Below are 19,843 nucleotides of genomic sequence, written 5' to 3'. Positions count from 1 at the left end.
ACATCGGTTTCCCACTGACTTATAAGAGGAGAATTAGGATTCTTCCAATTTAACAAAATAAGTCTGCGTGCCAAGAGTGTAGTGAATGCAATCACCGTTTGCTTGTCCTTCTCCAATTCCAGTCCATCTGGAAGGACACCAAACACAGCTGTTAGTGGGTTAGGAGGGATTGTGATACTAAGGCTGTCTGAGAGGCACTTAAAAATTTTTGTCCAAAATGATGTTAGTTTGGTGCAGGCCCAGAACATGTGACCCAGTGAGGCAGGAGCTTGGTTGCAGCGTTCACAGGTTGGATCTTGCCCTGGAAACATTTTGGACAGTTTTAAGCGAGACAGATGAGCTCGATATATAATTTTTAGTTGAATAATTCTATGCTTTGCGCATATAGAACTCGAGTGAATTCTCTGCTTTGCTACCTTCCACTCCTTTTCTGATATATTGATTAAGAGATCTTCTTCCCAATGTCCTCTTGGATCTTTGAAAGGTAGGGACTCTAATAAGATTTTATATATTGCGGAAATAGTGTTTGTTTCCTCGGAATTGAGCAGTATTTTTTCCAGCATTGTGGAGGGTGCAAGGTGGGGGAAATCGGGCAATTTCTGTTTAACAAAATTTCTAATTTGAAGATAGTAAAAGAAATGTGTAGCTGGGAGGTTAAATTTTGAACGTAATTGTTCAAAAGATGCAAATATGTTGTCTATATAAAGATCTCTGAGCATTTTAATCCCAAAACTTTTCCAGGTATTAAAAACTGGATATACTTGAGAAGGTTGAAAGAGGTGGTTCCCTTGCAGAGGTGCCACTGATAAAAGATTTTCCATCTTAAAATGCTTCCTAATTTGGTTCCATATTCTGAGTGAGTAAAGCACAATTGGGTTATTAGTATATTTGCGATAACTTTCATTTATTGGAGAGCAGAGCAGGGAATATAAAGAAGTACTACAGGATTTTACTTCTATTGCAGACCAAGCCTGTGAATGTTCATTTATTTGTGTCCAGGTTTTTATGGCTTGTATGTTTGCTGCCCAGTAATAAAACTGAAAATTAGGTAAAGCCATGCCACCTTCTGCCTGAGGTCTTTGTAGGGTCGCTCTTCGGATACGTGGGTGTTTTGAGTTCCAAATGAATGAGGTTATTATTGAATCTAACTGTTTAAAAAAACGATTTATTGATATATATTGGAATGTTTTGAAATAAAAAGAGAAGTTTAGGAAGGATATTCATCTTAACAATGTTAATTCTTCCGGCTAGAGTGAGATGAAGGGTTGACCATCTATGCAAGTCTTGCTTAATTTTTTCCATACAGACGCCAAAATTTTGTTGATAAAGAGCTTTATGTTTACTTGTGATATTTACCCCTAGGTATTTAAACTGATCTGCTATGGTAAAAGGTAGGGTGTCTAATTTAATATTATATGCTTGTGAGTTCACTGGAAAGAGTATACTTTTATTCAGATTAATTCTAAGACCAGATATCTTTTGAAATTCTGTTAGTGCTGTTAAAACAGCAGGGACAGTGTTTTCTGGGTCCGATATATATAAGACCATATCATCTGCATATAGAGAAATTTTCTGTTCCAGTCCTTCTCTGACAATCCCCTTTATCTGATAAGAATTTCGGCAGTGAACCGCCAGTGGTTCAATAGCGATTGCAAACAACAGTGGCGACAAGGGACATCCTTGTCTGGTACCACGTTCTAGTTTAAAGTAGTCTGAGCAAATGTTATTAATACAAACTGAAGCTTCTGGACTGGTATACAGTAGTTTGATCCAAGCACAAATATTCGGGCCAAACCCAAATTTCTCCAATGCAGTGAAAAGGTAATTCCATTCGATCATGTCAAATGCCTTTTCTGCGTCTAATGATAGTAATATCTCTGGGGTGTTTTATTTTGCTGGTGAATATATAACATTAAACAAGCGTCGGAGATTTGAAGATAGATGTCGGCCTTTAATAAATCCAGTTTGATCTTGTGATATTACCGAGGGCAGCACTTTCTCCATCCTTCTAGCTAGTATTTTTGAGAGTATCTTAACATCATTATTCAGGAGTGAAATTGGTCTATATGATGCACATTGTAACAAGTCCTTATTTTGTTTAGGAAAGACGGTGATTAATGCTTGTCGAAATGTTTGAGGTAGTATTTGGTGGTCTTTAGCTTCTGTAAATGTTACCAATAAGAGTGGAGCTAGCTGAGTGGAGAATTTCTTATAAAACTCTACGGGGTAACCATCAGGGCCTGATGATTTCCCGCTTTGTAGTGACTTTATAGCGTCTAGTAATTCTGTTAGCGTTAGAGGTTTATCCAGTTCCTCAGCACTTAAAGCATCTATTTGTGGTATTTGTGAATTATCCAGAAATGCATTAGATTGCGTGTTGTCATTGGATCTTCTAAGCCCCACACTACAGAAAGTGATGTCACTGTTGTTATGTGTCATGTGGGTGTGTTACTCTTCTCAGTTTTACCCCACATCACAGCAGCACTTCTTAGTCGGGTCACAGAGCGGCATCAGCACATCACTTGTGTGTGTCTTTCAAAAAGGCCGGTCAGAGCTGGACCGGTGCCCCACATGATGGCTGGTCCTTCTTCATAGACAGAGTGGCCTCCTTTATAATAATGATAATAATAATAATCATAATCATAATAATAACAATGATTTTTATTTATACAAGGCACCTTTCTAAGAACTCAAGAACACCGAACAAACAATAAATAAAAAAAAAAACACATTATAAACAACTTAAAAAATACAGAAAGTATAAAAATTAAAACCAAACAAAGCCACTGTAATCATAGAGAAAAAGCCACTTTATTGTTTAAAACAGATCGGTTTTAAGTTTACATTTGAAGGTTGAAAATGATTTGATATTTCTAAGCTCAGATGGTAGTGAGTTCCAGAACAGCTGAGTGCTCTGCTCCCATGGTGGTTAGACTAGATGGATGGAGGAAGAGCATCTCAGGTTACAGAAAGGAATTATCTGTGATGTGCTTTCATTCATCACTTTGCAGATTGCCTTGTTTAGTGACCTCTCTGATTCTCACCTCAGTCTTACCAATTCTCGTAGATATTGATTATTTTTGACCACATGGTTACCTTATGACACAAACTCTCCATCTGGCACCTTCTGTGTTTCATATCAGCTCCTTCATTTTGAGTATTTCATCCATCCATCCATCCATTGTCCAACCCGCTGAATCCGAACACAGGGTCACTTATATAGTTTCGATGTCCTTGTCTAAATGAAGTCACCAATGAATGATATCTTAACCTCAGCCACATACACCTTGCTGTAGGGTTGATGAGTCCATTCTTAAAGGAGTTCAGACCTTCACAAGGAGACACCTGTAACAACAATAGGAAGAATAAAGAGCAGAAGGACACATAATAAAGTGTGAGGATCTGCCACTTCTGCCACAATCCAACACTTTACTAAGGACACTTTACCAAGAAGTTCGAGCAAAGCCTATAAATTGGTCCCCCCTTTACTGATCACAGTGACTCTTTACATATTGCAATGAAGACCTTGCCAGACCTCACCTTATGGACTTCTTTAGTGACATATCAGGGCTTCAGTTCTCTAGTGTTGTGGTTCCTAAACTTAGCCTTCAGGATCCACTATGACCACAGGTATTTGTTGAACCAAATTCTTTTTTTAATTGGACTCCTACCCTAATTAAGTGAACTGTTATTTCCCAGTTTTGAAGTCAATGTAGAAATTACAAAGCTAAGTTTAGTATTTTTTTTTGATTAAAAAGTACTAAGCAGTTAAAAAGTTAAGGTTAACAGACAAACTAAGCAGTTTAGTAATCCAAAGTTAACTTTTAATAATGAAGCAGATGCAGGTTCCCCAAGGACGATCCAGCTCACAGGATCATCATTGTTGGGGGATGCGAGTGGCTGGACTAGGCCAAGGGGTCGCCCACGTAACACCTGGCTGCAGCAGATAGAAGGTCATTTCTGGAGGGTGGGACTGGACCGCGTGTCTGCCTGGGGGGTTGCCAACCGGGATCCTGAGTTGTTTCTTCGTGTAGTGGATGTGTTAATGCACTGTACCAGTGCATACTCCCCAACTTGACTTGACTTGACTTGCAGGTGCAATGCAAGTCGTGTTTGATGTTGGATGTTTTAGTGGATGGCTTGGAGGAGCTAGTTGTCTTCCATGAGGGCTACATATGCAGGAGATGCCAGCGATCCAGCACCTTGATCTCAGGGTTGTTAAACTGGAGGGGGATTTGGCTGGCCTGTGTTGTAGTAGAGAATTGGTGGACCTGGCCCAGTTGTCCTTAAGGGAGATTGTGTGCAACCCTAAGGTGATGCGGGTGGACACTCCAGACTAGAGAGATAGAGATAGGAGGGTGATAGTCATAACACAAAGAGTGCACATTGTGCGTGTGCATCAACCCAGAATTGGGAGCATCAAACCATTTTCATGACCTTGCAGAGCTTTTCGGTGTCTCTGAAGATTCAGAGATGTTAGGCGGGCATGAGGAGCCCCAATGGGCCACCTCAATACCAGTTCCAAGAAAGAGAGAGTTAGTGATAGTTGCAGACTCAATCATTACAGGGACTGAAGTACAGGTTTGCTCCAGAGACACAGAGACTCACACAGTGTGTTGCTTTCTGGGTGCAGAGTTGGATGGGCTCTTGGCAAGAGTAAGGGTGGATCCAGTTGTCATTGTCCATGTTGGAACAAATGACATACACAAGGGTAGTCTGACGGTTCTGCCTTTACATCTGAACCGGAGGGGCACTGATGAATTGTATGTGTAGGTTAGTCGAGGATTGTTTAATGAGGAAATGGAATGGCAGGGATTTTAGGACAGACCAGGATCAGAACTATACAGGGAGGAGCAAGCAATAGTGTAAATATAAAAATGCATATTAATGTAAATTCTACCATGCTGGAATTTTATGAGGAAGCAACAAATTATATGATCAAAGTGGAGCTTATGATATGAGTAATCTGGACTTTCAGAAAGCATCTGATAAGGTGCCACATGAGAGGGTGGGCATCAAACTAAAAGAAGTGGGAGTTCAGGGTGATGTTTGTAGATGGGTTCAGAATTATCTCAGACACAGGAAGCAGAGGGTGGTGGTGCGAGGAACCTCATCAGAATTGGCGGATGTTAAGAGTAGTGTCCAGCAGGTGTCAGTGCTGCTCTTTTTAATTTATATAAATGATTTGGAAACAAATATAAATAAGAAGCAGGTTAATTTTACACATGATACCAAGACAGGTGGATTAGCAAAAGAATCCATTGAATCATCACAGAGGGACTTGGATAGCATACAAGCTTGGGTAGATTTGTGGACAATGAAATTTAACATAAGGAAGTAAAAATGTTTCAAATACACAATGGGAGATCAAAAAATTGAAAGTACACCGCATGAGAAGAGTCTCGATGGACTCTAGACTATCAACTGCCAGACAGTGTTCAGAAGCCATTAAGAAGGCTAACAGAATGTCAGGTTATATAGCGTCTTGATGTGTTGAGTACAAGTCACAGGAGGTTCTGCTCAAGCTTTATAACAAACTGGTGAGGCCTCATCTGGAGTACTGGGTACAGTTTTCATCTTCAGGCTACAAACAGGACACAGCAGCACTAGAAAAGGTCCAGAGAAGAGCGACTAGGTTGATTCCAGGGCTTCAGGGGATGAATATGAAGAAAGATTTAAAGAGCTGAGCCTTTTCAGTTTAATCAAAAGGAGATTAAGAGGGAATTAAAATTACGAAGGGAATTAGTCCAGTGGATCGAGACTGTGACTTTAAAATGAGTTCGCCAAGAACAGAGGGACACAGTTGGAAACTTGTTAAGGGTAAATTTCTCAGAAACTTTAGGATGTTTTTCCTCACATAAAGAACTATGCAAAATTGGAATAAGGTACCAAGTAGTGTGGTAAAAACTAAGACTTCAGGGACCCTTCAAAACTCGACTTGATGTTATTTTGGAAGAATTCAGTGGATAGGACTAGAGAGCTTTATTGGACCGAATGGCCTGTTCTTGTCCAGATTGTGCAAACCTGATGATGTCTGTCACCTCCAATGTCCGTCCCAGTGCATGAAGGTCAGTGACAGCAGCGCCTCCTAATGTCTGTTAGGTGTGTTTCAGTATTCATCTCTGGTCCTGCTGAGAACATGATGGACATGAAATGAGAAGTCAATATTAAGTAAGTAGATGATACAGTAGGAACTCCAGGATTGATTAGGAGGTGCTAAGATGAGGTGATGGCCAGTCAGTTGCATTGTCAGCACACAGCGCTCAATCAGAGAGCATTACAATGGTGGGTTCAGAGGAGAAGATTTCTGTTTGTCTCTTAATGCAATCAGTACCTCTAATTAAGCAAATTATCTTTAATTACAGAAGGCAGACATATTGCAAATGTTATTTCAGTATACAGCACCTTTTAACTTTAGCACTATGCTATTTGATGCATTTTGCATAAGATTCATCCTCAACAACAACAACATTTATTTATATAGCTGATTTTTATACTAATGATGTAGCTCAAAGTGCTTTACATAATGACGAAAGAGAAAAAAAGACAAAATAAATTAGAAAATAGAATTAGGGAACACTAATTAACATAGAATAAAATAAGGTCTGATGGCCAGGAAGGACAGAAAAAACAAAAAAACTCCAAATGGCCGGAGAAAAAAATAAAATCTACAGGGGGTCCGAGGCCACAAGACCATCCAGCCCCCTCTAGGCATTCTACCTAACATAAATTACCTCAGTCAGTCCTCATGGTATTCAAGGTTCACATTGAAGAACTTAAAGATGATGGTCATGTGGACTACTGGCCTTTAATCCATCTATCCCGGTGCTTTGATCAGGTGGTGGTGGCGCAGATCAACATGACAGAAAACCAGAAAAAGAACAGCAAACAAAACAAAACAAAATAAGCAAACACTCTCATACAGATTTCTTGCTAAATAACTAATAAAACAATTTAAATAAAATGGTTCAGCTTCTTTGTGAAACACCGTCTCTTCCCTATGTTTGGATTTTAAAATGGATTTGGATTTCCTGCGGTGCTCCTGTTACCTTCCACAGTCCAAAGACTTGCAGGTGAGGTGAATCAATGATACTAAATTGACCTGCATGTGTGTGTGTGTGTGTGTGTGGGTGTGTGTGGGTGTGTGTGTGCAGGCCTTGTACCCTCTGCTTCCTGGGATGGGCTCCAGCTCCCCCATGACCCTACTCAGGAATACTGGGTTAAGAAAATGGATGGATTTATTAGGGTTGAAGACCCAATCTGAAGAACTGGCCTCCTAATTGAAATGGTGGAACAAAGAAACCTATAAATAAGAAAATTTTAAAATTGTAATTTTAGAGCAGACTTTTCTATTCAGTGTAAATATGCAGGTTTATCTCACTGACCTCTGGGTAGAAATAGCGAGTCTTAATGCTCATCCAGCGACAGTTTAAAAAGAAACATGTTGACTGACCAAGAGGACATCAAACTGTAAGGACAAAAAACAAAAAAGAAGAGGTTTTGATTTTTAGAAACTAACTCCATGAATCAGAAGGACACATCCAGATGCCCTGATATCTGAACCACTGATCTTCCAGAGTCTGTCAGAGCCAGATGATCCAAATGGATCTGCTCATTGGACTGCATGTAAGACTGTCATCATGAGGTTTCTTTACTTTACTCACAGACATGTCTTCCTTCACATAGCACATGGTGTCTCTCAAATCCTACACAATGACTCCAAGCTGCTGCTCTGTGCAGTGTTTCTGGATAGTCACTTCATTGAATTGAAAAGCCATGAATCTGGTGATTAAGAGGAGAGAGCGGCACCACTTCAGAGTCACTTCATCATTCCAAGTACCTTGGTGCTGAATGCCATCACCTCTGACCAGTATGTCACAAGAGTGAATAATAAGCTGAGGAGACCCCATGATAAGTTCTGTGCGTAGTCCTGTTCATCACACTACAAAGAAAAAACAAAGCAGAGACGAGCAACTCAAGGTCAGTCAGTCTGTCTGTGAGGCAGGGCCAGTGCCAGGGGGCAATGTGGACATTGAAAGTACCAGTCAGTCAGTCAGTCAGTCCGTCCCAAGAAACAGTGAAGTGACAAGGAATACAAAGTACTGAATTTTAGGATTATAAAACAAGAGAGACTTTTTATTTAATTAATTGATATTTCATTCCTCTATTAATAACCTCTTCTCAAACAAATATAATATGTCCGTAATATTTGACCTTCTCCAACATTCTCACTCATTTCTTCTGCCCCAGATGGAAAAAATAAGCAGACAAATAAAGAGATTGAAGGGGAGCAGGAGATGAATAAGGGGAGGCCATAAACAATTTGAAAATGTCAAAGACCTATAATACATATAAAAAACTCGTAAAGCAAAGTGAAAGAAAGAATTTGTCAAAGCCTCAGTTCAGAAGTAGCACCGACAGCAGTGACAGTCTTTTAGAAATCCCCACAGTATTGGACGGTGTTCTGACATGCAGCACCAGTCACTATGATGACATCATCATCCTACTGTCTAGCCACGCCCTTTAGAAACATGGTGCCACACTATAGCAACAAAACAATGGTGACTATAAATTTGAATTAGAATCCCATTTATTGGCCAAGTCTGCTCACATAAAAGGAATTCGACTCTGGTTCTTTGATGACTCTCCAAGCATATTTACAACACAAATATCTACAAAAGTGATGAGTACACACTGGAGATAAATACAAGGCAAACAATGTATACATATACTGTATATTGAAACTGAAAGACAGTGCAGGAAATATTGAAATTAATACTGAATTAAGTATTCACTCTATGTTAGAATATTGCAAGATATTGATGGTGGTGGTGGGGGTTGGGGGTGGTTATGTCCCAGACTGAATTAACCGTTTATGAGCGTGATAGCCTGGTGATAGAATCTGTTCTTACAAATATCTGTTTGTTTCAGAGTAGTTAAGTCTATAATGCCCACCAAATGGGAGAAGTGCTTCCGTGCTTCAGTTCGAATTGCGCTTCCCCCATCATTTCCACTGCTGTCCTCGAGTATGTCATTCACCCTTTAGTTGAAAGAATTTAAAACTGAAGCCAGGAAACACATCTTTATGCGAATAGTTGGGGGACTCTGGGACAAACTACTGTGACATGGAGTTGAAGCAGAAACCTCAACAACATTTAAGGATCTGGTTGAGATATTGGGACAGCTTAACTATTAGCTAAACAAACAGGCTTGATGGACTCATTGGCTTGCCTAGAAGAAGTTAAGCAAATGTTTTTGACTCACATTTAAGTAAGTAGAGCAATCAACATCTGCAGTCTATAAAAATAACTGCTGTAGAATCCGAATACAAAGTGCTTTGTGATAAATAGTGTTTGAAGATTGATATGGAAGAAACAACATCAGAACTAAAGGACTTCCTGAAAAACATGAAAGTTCTAACTCAGTGAAATGTGTAGCTGAATTATTTTATAAAATAATAGCAGAGAGCTTTAAATCTGACTACTGAGATCTCAACTGCTTATAATAAACATGGAACAAAAGCCTCAAAGCCTAGAAGCCTGATTGTCGGATTTGAAAAAGTACGGATTAAATTTTATCAAATTCTCAGACAGAAGGAAGAGATTGTATGCAAAATCAGGTGAATTTAGATTATTTTAGATAAACTTTATTAATCCAATGGGGAAATTCAAATGTATACAGCAGAAGAAACATAAAAACATAAATAAATAAATACAGACTCATAGGTCAGATAATACATCAATCAATCAATCAATTGATAAATAAATAAATAAGCTTAATGAGTATCTGATGGAATCTTTGAATTGCCTGATAGCAGCAGGAAGAAAAGACCCCAGAGGCAACCACCTTTAGGGGATGGAGGGGATTTTTCAGGATGGCAAATAATTTTTCCACCATCCTCTTTTCCACAGCAGCTTCCAGTATGTCCAGGGTTCACCCTGTGATAGAGAAGGCTTTCCTGATATGTTTGTTCATTCATTGTGCTTCTTTTGTGCTCAAGTTGCTTCCCCTGGAGACCACAGCAGAGAACACCACAATGCCTACCATGGACTGGTAGAACATTTCCAGCAGCTTGCTGCACACATCAAAAGTCCTGAGTCTTCTTAGCGTCCAGTCTGCCCTGGTTCTTCTAGCCCAGCGCCACTGTGTGGTCAGACAGTTCCAGTTTGTTCTTTATGTGGACCCCCAGATACTTGTAGCTCTGCACCACTTCCACGTCCTCCCCCTGAATGGTGACCATGAAACAAGCTTCATTCTACAGCATCAAACAGCACTTACACAAAGCTGAAATCAGACATCACCTCTTGTTTGTAGCTAAAGTAAAAGTAACAATTAGATATCTTTATTCTCCCCAAGAAATAGTTCAAGAGCTAAACAGACTGAACTGACATCCTTTAAAACATGAACAGGAGACATATTGGGTCTGTGCAATGCAAAAAAAAAGAATCTGCTTTCAGCTTGGCCAATCTTTAATATAACATAATTTCACTTTTTTGGACACTTTTCAGTTACTATATTGTAGTCTATTGTATTGAATATATGTGCATATGCACAACCATTAAGTAACTGAAAGTGACAGAAGATTTAACACAAGTGTATATGCGGGGGTCACAAACTTGACAAAGAGCCATAGTAAGGTTTGGGCAGCCATCCCTATATTATTTCCTGGCTGCAAAATTTAAATATGTGACAGCACTGATGTGCAGAAATCAGAGAACAAAACTGAATTGAGGGGATAGGGGAAAGGTGGGGGCATTTAAAGGCCAGTATAGGAAATTACATCAGAGGGGATAGAACCGGAAGGGTCTCCATCCATAGGTTCTGACCTGGAAGTGACATCAACAGGACCAGGTGGAATTTCCCATGAATGGTCTGCAGAAAAGCAACATCCCGGTCTGGCTCGGAATTACCCTCATTTAAGTCCTTTAGCTGCCTCCCATGCGCACGTGTGTGACAGGGGTTTGTATGATTATATGTACATACATGTATTTACATATATTGCTTAATAAAATATAAGTGTATGAAACTAACTCCAGAGATGGCATCACAGGAAACTTAAAATAGCTTCAACCTTAAAATGTAAAGAATTCAGAAGAAGTAATGACAGAAATAACCCCAAAAAACACCCAATAACAAGAAAAACAGGATTTCATTTGCAATATTAACATATTAAAAAAAATGCAAATCATAACAATAACACACTGTGACAAGGATGGTGTAACAAGACCACTGAGCAGCTCACCTCGGCCTTGGAACATTTGAATGAGTGAAAAGTCTGACGCTCCACAAGTCCTGTGGTCCACAGCCTGATGAATACCTGAAATGCGGCGCTGATTTGTTGGCAAACCTCACCTTTGGATTATCTTCTTGTCAGGCATTAAGAACATTTCAGTTGTTAGTCGAGCACTGAAACTCAGCTCAGTGTGTCCTCCTTGTCAAGATTTGCAGCACTTCAGATTTTGTCCAAAGACATTTGATTTGTGGAAGAAATCATTACCTTAAATATATAACTATTAATAATCAACCTGATAAACTAGGCAGGAGGAAGCTTGTCCATTGTGTCTTTTACTTCATGAAGAGGGAGCACCCATCACAGTAGGCTGACAAAATGATCACAGAGCAGAGACAGAGAGTCATATCCATAGACAATTGAATTTACAGAGCAGAGCTGAATTAATGTTTACACAGTTTAGCCGCCAAAGTGTAAGGCAAGATCAAGCACGGGTAAAACGCATGCCGAAAGAAATCTCTCAGTCCAAAAGTTTGTTTTAAAATTATTTAGTGAAAGTTAAAAGCAAATAATCCACACAAGAATAAAAGAAAAAATAATTACACATGTAGAATAAAAGGCAAAAAAATAGAAAAATGTATCTTCTCTAAACTTAGCTTTTCTTGAGAAACTTTATTTATTTCTGTACTTAAAAGTTCTTTACTTCTTTTTCTTTACTTAAAGATTCTTAACTTCTTATATACTTAAAGATTCTTAGCTTTTACTTCTGTATGCTTGAAACGTATGGCACAGCACATGAATTAAGTGCTGTTTTCTTACATATTTACTTCACACACTCAAAAGGCCTGTAGGCCGGTTGGTACCTTTTAAAACCTTATGCCTTCCAAACCTTACTTATGGCAAGGCTGTCACTAACAGGAGAATAATGTTTACTCAAAGGTGTTAGAAACAGCAAGAATATACCAATACAGTTGTACTTGTGGGAGTTATAAGAACCTCCCTCATCTAGTAAAATATTCATGAATCTTATAGAACTAGGAAAATGGCTCTTACACCCAGCATCTAACATTTACTCTGATTGGTTCATTTACCTTACACACCCAAATATAACTAAACTAGTAAACCCCCGATTCTCTATAGAGTCTTAAATCCAAGAATGGCAATTACTTTCTGTTCCCTCCGATCTTTGTAGGGATGAAAAATCATGGAAGGGTGGGAGCGTCCTGGAAAAGTTTTCAATTAATTAAATAAATATATTTGTACTAAAGCTGTTTCTTTTTGGAGCCGTGACTTCTTTGATTCTGATGTTTCAGAAGTGCATTGTAGGCGCCTTCCTTCATTGTTTTTATCCATGCGGCCTCGTTTTTGTTTTTCTATGGGTGTGTTGTTAGCTAGAAGTCGTTTGCTGTTAGGCATCATAATTGAACTTACTTTTAACACTGAATTAACTTAATATGATTCAAATAAGCCACACTGACAGCTGCCACACTGAGTGCTGGCACAGTTGATTAGAACACACTGACTGGTGGCATTGTGTAGTGGAGTAGCTGCTGGTACTGTGGAGTGGAGAACACTGGCACTGTGGAGTAGGTGACTGCAGGCACTGTCAGTAGTCACCACTACCTGAAGTTTAAATACATAGACATATATAGATAGACGGCGTATTCACTGTGTTGCCTAGTCGACACGATACGTCAGCGCGTCCGTCATATTGTGAGTGGCAAAAGTGCCATTTAAACTAATACAGGTAGACGTGGAAACCGGGTTTTCTGATGGAAAAACAATAACATTTAAAACGGTATTGTTTACATACAACAGATATTGGCGAATCGTTTAAATGCAATTATTTATATCCATTTATACACTACTAATGGCAATTATTAAAAAATAATTATTATTATTATTAAATAATTCCTCCCATATAAGTAACATTTCTCCAAAACATTTCTAGACTTCGTCGTGTTCTTACCCAACACAGTACTGAAGTATTGGTTAATGCCCGAGTCACCTCACTTATAGATCACTGTAATGCTATTCTATCTGACATCACACAAAAACGTATCCATCGCTTACAACTTCTTCAAAATTCTGCTGCCAGGATAATAACCTGCTGTTCTAAATCCACTGAACATATTACACCGATTCTCTCTCAACTTCACTGGCGCCCTGTTATCTACAGAATACAATACTAAATACCGCTCTGAACATTTAAAGCTCTCCACAACCTCACTGATCTCCTACAGACTTACACTCCTCTCGCTCACTCAGATCCTGTAATTTCAGAGTATTCAGTCTGTCAATATGGTGCAGCCTTAGTTTGTGGAAGACAGACACAACTAAAGACATGAACATAAAATGGTGGTTGTCAATTTCAAACTGTGTTTCCTCAATGTGCTCATGAGAAAAAACACATCATCAAGTTTGAGAAATGTTAACAGCTAACAACAATCTACACAGTTAGTGACTAAATACGTTTAGCCAAACCGTTGTTTGGAGGCTCACTTGAGCACATAAATGCATAGCTTTGCTAGCTTAGCCTGGCGTAGCTAAAGTAAAGATTATAAAACGGGATTTTCTAATGGACAGATATAACCAAAACAATTGTTCAGCCTTACCTATGAAATGTAATCCCCCAAGATCTGGTTTGGAGCGTACAGCAGTTTGTACAATCCCAAGCAGCACATTATCCATTACTTCACTCCACAGCAGTGCCACTCACAATATTGCGGTGACGTTGACGTACGATTCTGCTAGTCATGAGGCGTCTAGTTATTCTATGTCTATGTTTAAATATGTCACTATAGCAACTTGTTGGCATGCACACTTTACCTCAAGTTTAGTTTACAGGTTGTGTTGTGTTGTTTGGGCGCCACTTATTGACTCTGGGAAGCTGCTGGGTTTGACTCTGGGGCGCTGAGGCGCTGTGCGAGTGTGCTTTCGGCGTGGGTTGCATCTGGCATCCGTGCATATATACAACCTTCGCAAACATTACTAAACGAAGGTTGTATATGCGGTGGTGTGTGCGTTTGCGTTCAGGGGCGGTTGTATTGTGACCTGAAGTTTAGTTTACAGGTTGTGTTGTGTTGTTTGGGCGCCACCTACTGACTCTGGGAAGCCACTGGGTTTGACTCTGGGGCGCTGAGGTGCAGTGCACGTGCGCTTTTGGTGTGTCTGGCCTATGGCATCCGTGCATATATACAACCTTCGTTTAGTAATATAGATAAAAGTGTTATTCTGCTACATTCATGTCCTTTACAATACTTTCCAATACTTCTTATTCTTTTATGGACTTTCTGCGTACATGGTCAATTGTCAAATCCTACTGTGTACATGATAGTCACCCACTTGTGAAACTATCAGCCAGAACCTTCTTGTTCCTTGTTGTTCACTTGACCTTTACTTGGTTTCCAGATATGCCTGAACAACTTGGACTCTTTGTATTAACTGTTTATACTATCTCTAAGATAAATGCTATATGTTAATATAGAAAGCGTACCAAAGCACTTCATACACAATAACTATGTTTCTCCTAAATGACTAGGTGACAACTAAGTCTAATTTTTCTTCCATACCCTTGTCACTTTGTTGTCACCATGTCCTTGAGTATTGGACTTAAGAATGTGAAGTCAGCCAACACCAATAAAGTCTTGTCAGAATAAAAATGAAAAAAGAACAAGAACCAAGAGCAGTGAGCTCAGTCGTGTGTTCAGATTTGCACTCAGGTCCCTGATGTGTGTCTAACCACTGTGCCACTGTCCTGTTCATGTCACACGTTTAAGTGTCTGTGTGTCACTTCAGCCCTCCTTAGCCTTCACACTTTGACCAAATGTTTAACAACACAATAATCAAACACTTCAGTCAGTCAACATTTTTGGGTTATCTAAAGACACCAAAGCGTCTCATTTGATCAAAGGCCTGATAAATCAAATGCTCTGAGATGGCCGCCTTCTCTTTACACCTTCTCAGGTTAACTGACAGCTCATGTTCCAGTTGTTTGAAATTACCTTAAAGCATGAATTAGGTACTGTATTCAGAACTGAATCAATTTCATACACACGGCTTCTCAAACCATTCTATACATCTAAACATCTATATTTTTCTAATAACAAAATCCCATACTGATCAAACTGCAGCATTACCTAAATTGACATACGCTGTCTTAATACATGACACTGCCTACTCTGTCATTTATTAAATTTGGTGCTTAAGTGGCCGTGAACAATTGAGTTCTGTCCAGGGTCCAAACTTTCTACTTACCAGCAAATCTCTTCAGTACACCGTATCTGTGACAGCTGGTGTGTGCATTGACACTGAGAGACCCTCGCTATGACACAACAAGCCCGTCACCTTGAACCTGTGTCACCAGCTGGCTGAGTGGAGTTTGTCACATTGAGCTCAGGTGGCTGATAGGCATTAGAGAAGATGACTGGACAGAGTGGAGCATCACTGTTAGCAGCCGGTGACCCTCTGTGTGTCCCTCCTGGATTGGACGGTTGTGTCCTCCAGTGTCCCATCACCTCTCCAGTCACCTTGTCACTTATTTATCTTTGGGCTCGTTGTGTTTATTTGTCCTCTTGTTTGAGTTGTAAGTTTGTGACTAGCGCTCTATAAAATAAAGGCTGACTGATTTACAGCTGCTGTCACTGAACATCTGGAGAGGCTGGCATTTGTAAATGGCCTCCTGTCAATCATTTCAGTTGTGTCCTCACCCTGAGTCCTGAATGATGAACAGAAATCTGAGTTTGTCACTCGGCTGTCACCAACTCAGAGAAGAGCATCTGAACACTCAAGTGGAGGACAAGGTCAGTGCTGCTGTGTGACACACCTGTCCAGTGTGACGGCTGACGTCCTCTCATCACTGAGGGTAACCTGACAGACAGAAGATACTTCAGGTATATAGCGCCTTGAAGGGCAGCATTGGTGTGGAGTTCAAATTGTGTTTCATTTCAAATGCTAGGAGCAGCCTGCTGTTCAGTGACACACCTGAGCATCCTGCTCTTCTTGTAGTCATCATGTCACTTATTGAGACCCCCGACAGTCAGTCAGTCAGTCAGTCAGTCTGTCTGTCCGTCTGTCCGTCTGTCCATCATACCACATGTCCTCACTTCTCTCTTGTCTTCTCTACAGCCTGTATCAATGTGGTCTCACCTACACATGCTGCTCAGCTCTCTCCTCAGCTCTTTCTGCTCCACACTCACAACTGACTGAACTGGACCTGAGCAACAATTACCTGGAGGACTCAGGAGTGAATCAGCTGTGTGAGGGGCTGAGGAGTGAAAACTGCAAATTAGAGAAACTGAAGTAAGTGAACAACAAGTGTGTGTGTGTCTGTGTGTGTGTGTGTGTGTGTGTGTTTGTCTGTGTGTGTGTCTCTCTGTGTCTGTGTTTTTGTATTTGTTGAATTTTATTTCTTCTGACTTTATGGCTCTTTATGTTCCACACCCACCATATAAACGATGTGTTTAATCAGGACAAACGTCAGTGTCACACCTTGGCAGACAGATGGATGTGCGGAGGACACAGCTGCAGATTTGTCTTTATTTGTTAAATTCTTAAAGACAGCATTGTGACCCTGAGCCCCTCGCCCACAGTGGTCACTTTCATCCTCAGTCCTTCATTCTTTCTGTTCAGCCTGTTGTTTTATTTCTTTTCCCACAATCCCATTTTGCCCATACTTTATTTTAGTTTCGACTTTCTCCTCATCCTTTTCTTATGAACTAGAGAGTTCTCAAGCATGTAACTCCTAAATAATGCAAATCAAAATTGCCACAAGAGGGGGAAACCCCAGCTAGCCACCAAAAGGGCAATGAAGAGTCTTTATAAATAAAAAGGTTTATTTTCACAAAAAAGGCACACGATAAACTCCAAAGAGCACAAGAGGAGTTGATGAAACAAAAACGGGAATTGAAGGCCATCAATGTCCCAATACAAAAAAATCCAAGAATTGTAAAAAAAAAAAACTAAGACTCCAGTAATGACGACAGCACAAGAATAGTCACAAATTAAATTAAACTCATCACAGCAGAAGTGCATTCACAATGAACCGTAGGGGACTGCAGGTTGTCCTCAGTCTTCTCCCTTGACAGTGATGGGCATCTTAGAGGACTTGAAGCATAGGAAACAATCTTTAAACATAAAGAAACTAAATAATCAAAAATAAAAACATAAAAAATTTTAAAAAGCAAAAAAGTAACATTTGAATCCCAACCAGGAGTGGAACCCTGCTGAAAAATAACTTATCCATTGTCATTTGTGCCTCCATAACACTCCTCTGATCTCCTCACTAAAGTTTATTTAAATTCACTAAAACAGAATAAGATGGAGAGTCGGGGGAACAGAAGAAGTGACCAGAGTGACAATGGACAAAGAGGAGGGGACAACTGAAGCTGGACTGAGGTGACAGGCAGGAATAAACAGAGTGGAAGAGCAAAGATAAGGAGAGATGAGAGAAGGAGAGAAACAGAAAGAAGAGAAAAGAGAAGTAAAGGGAAACATGAAACAGAGAACAGGAAAGAGGAGTGTGAGGAGGACAAACAGAGAAAGAGGAGAACATGTAGACAGCAGCAGGACAAATGAGCAGCCAGCCAATAACAACAGGAAAGATCACAGCAAGAGGATAATCAAAAGGATTAGAATATCAAAGAGTGTGGACAGTAAGGTGAGATACAGGGGGTGACCACAGGTAGACAGACAGCTCTGCAGGTGTCCATCATTACTGGTGAGTCTTCTGGGAAGGTGACGTGTCACTGAGGTACTGCATAGTGTAAAGTGGTGCCCTCTTGTGTTTGTACCTCACACTTGTGTTTCTTGTGGACATTTAAAAGAAACATCTCCTTATGAAATAAGTGTAGGCTATCAAGTGACTTTCTAATTAGTCCAGTATATAGCGCCTTTTATGTTTTTATTCACATGTTCAGCTGCAGCTTGCTGGTGTGATTAGAAGTCCAAACCCCCGGCTTCTCAAATCCTCCTTTTGTTATTTCAATCCACACATCTCAGGTCAACAATGGTAGCAGACGATCAAATGGCCAACTAGAGATGTGAATATTCTGAGTGTCACTACACGGCCATTAAGGACTCTATGTCACACTCGCCCTGTGCTCCCCTGTCACTCTGGTCACTCCATCATAATTCTTAATGAAGCATCGGCTTTTCTATTTTTATAAACTGAGTGACATGTGATGCAGAAATCAAATCTGCTGAAGAATATTGTCCATCTAGCTTGTGGGCTGTTTAATCGTTTATCATTTTTAAATCCTCTAAGTTTTTATGATCACTGCGTGTAATAAAAGGACACACAGCACCTTCACACCAATGGTGACACTCCTTTGTGATTTATTACATTACAATTATTTTCAGTTTTCTCGAAAAATATGCCAAAGGTGAACATGACTTGTGTCTGGAATGTTCTGTGACAGAATCCCATGCACTTCTATATCAGATGTGTCTGCTTCACTAGTGAATTATAGCGCCATATCAGGATGGCACAGCACGGGAGCAGAAAAGACGAGAATCTTTAAACAATCAAAGGCTTCTTGAGCTTCAGGATTTCACACAAATGTCAAAGAGTATATTAGTGGATTGGTAATTGGAGAGATAATAGCACTGGAGATGTTCATGAAGTGACGATAAGAATTCATTAAGTCGAAAAATTGTGGGATTTCTTAACACTCTGTGGAGGTTTCCAAATTGACCAGTTGTATTGGTGATGTGCTAGTAAGTCTAGACATTTGTGCTTATTAAAGACATCTTGAAATTCAGAATAGCAGGAAGACCAAAGGGCGAGTGGATTACAGAAAGGCTGAGATAACAATAAAGGAGATCAATAAGCACAACAACAAAAGACGTTATGTTCTTACGTTTCCAATCAATGGATGGATTGTCCTTCTGTAGCCATAAAAAACCTCATATAACGTGTGAAAGAGATGATGGCGACATGAAGAAGTTTTGTGTTTCTCTCTGTATATTAAGTGGACTTTGATGATTTCCAAGTGGGCTCACCGTCCACAGACAACACTTGAGGTTTAAACTGTAAATGAATTGTTTCACTAAAGAGGAGCTCATAAAATTCTCTGCTGCTCCTGAATCGATTATCGCAATGATGTCTTTATTTTAGATGCAAACAGGTGCCATTAAAGAGGGGTTTGACTTCAAGGACCAATTACACCAACTTTCACGCCAAGTGGACACTTTAGTTTACCGTCAACTTGTGATATTCAGTTACCTTGCTTACTACAATAGAAACTTAATTTTTATGTAATAACATTATTATTATTATTATTATTATTATTATTATTATTATTATTATTATCATGCTTTGTGACAACAATGGCATTATTATGTAAGGTTATTTGTAAAGCTATTTTTTATAAAAGTTTTACAAATTTCCAAACTAACAAGCATGTCTGTCTTCAGAAAAGTACCATGAAAAAAAAATTATTAAATGAAATAACTACTACTAAAAAAAAAAATTTTAGTACGAATTTTTAGATCGTTAAACAGAAAAAATGTAATATTTCACTATGATCTTGTGTTATTAAAAAAGATTTTTGTAATCTGTACACAGTCAATTTATATCTAAAAGGCAAAATGGTGGAGGCTTATTTCAAAAAG

The 19,843-nt window shown here is 39.5% G+C and overlaps 1 protein-coding gene across 19 annotated transcripts in view; it reads left to right on the top strand.

The window, feature by feature from the left end:
* The window catches only part of LOC114644491 (NACHT, LRR and PYD domains-containing protein 3-like), a 201,985-nt gene that overhangs the window by 124,768 nt on the left and 57,374 nt on the right, over window positions 1-19,843 (top strand). For 11 of the 19 annotated variants that reach the window (XM_051921780.1, XM_051921781.1, XM_051921776.1 and 8 more), the window contains one exon: window positions 16,358-16,531. The exons of the other annotated variants lie outside the window; for them this stretch is intronic. In XM_051921780.1, coding sequence (XP_051777740.1) covers window positions 16,358-16,531 — 174 coding nt within the window. The remainder of the gene's footprint in view (window positions 1-16,357; window positions 16,532-19,843) is intronic. 19 annotated transcript variants of the gene reach the window in all.

Source organism: Erpetoichthys calabaricus, assembly GCF_900747795.2.
Source record: "Erpetoichthys calabaricus chromosome 1 unlocalized genomic scaffold, fErpCal1.3 SUPER_1_unloc_24, whole genome shotgun sequence".
Classification (NCBI taxonomy): Eukaryota; Metazoa; Chordata; class Cladistia; order Polypteriformes; family Polypteridae; genus Erpetoichthys; species Erpetoichthys calabaricus.
The sequence above is the reverse complement of the archived record's forward strand: the minus strand, read 5'-3'. Positions and strand labels throughout refer to the sequence as shown.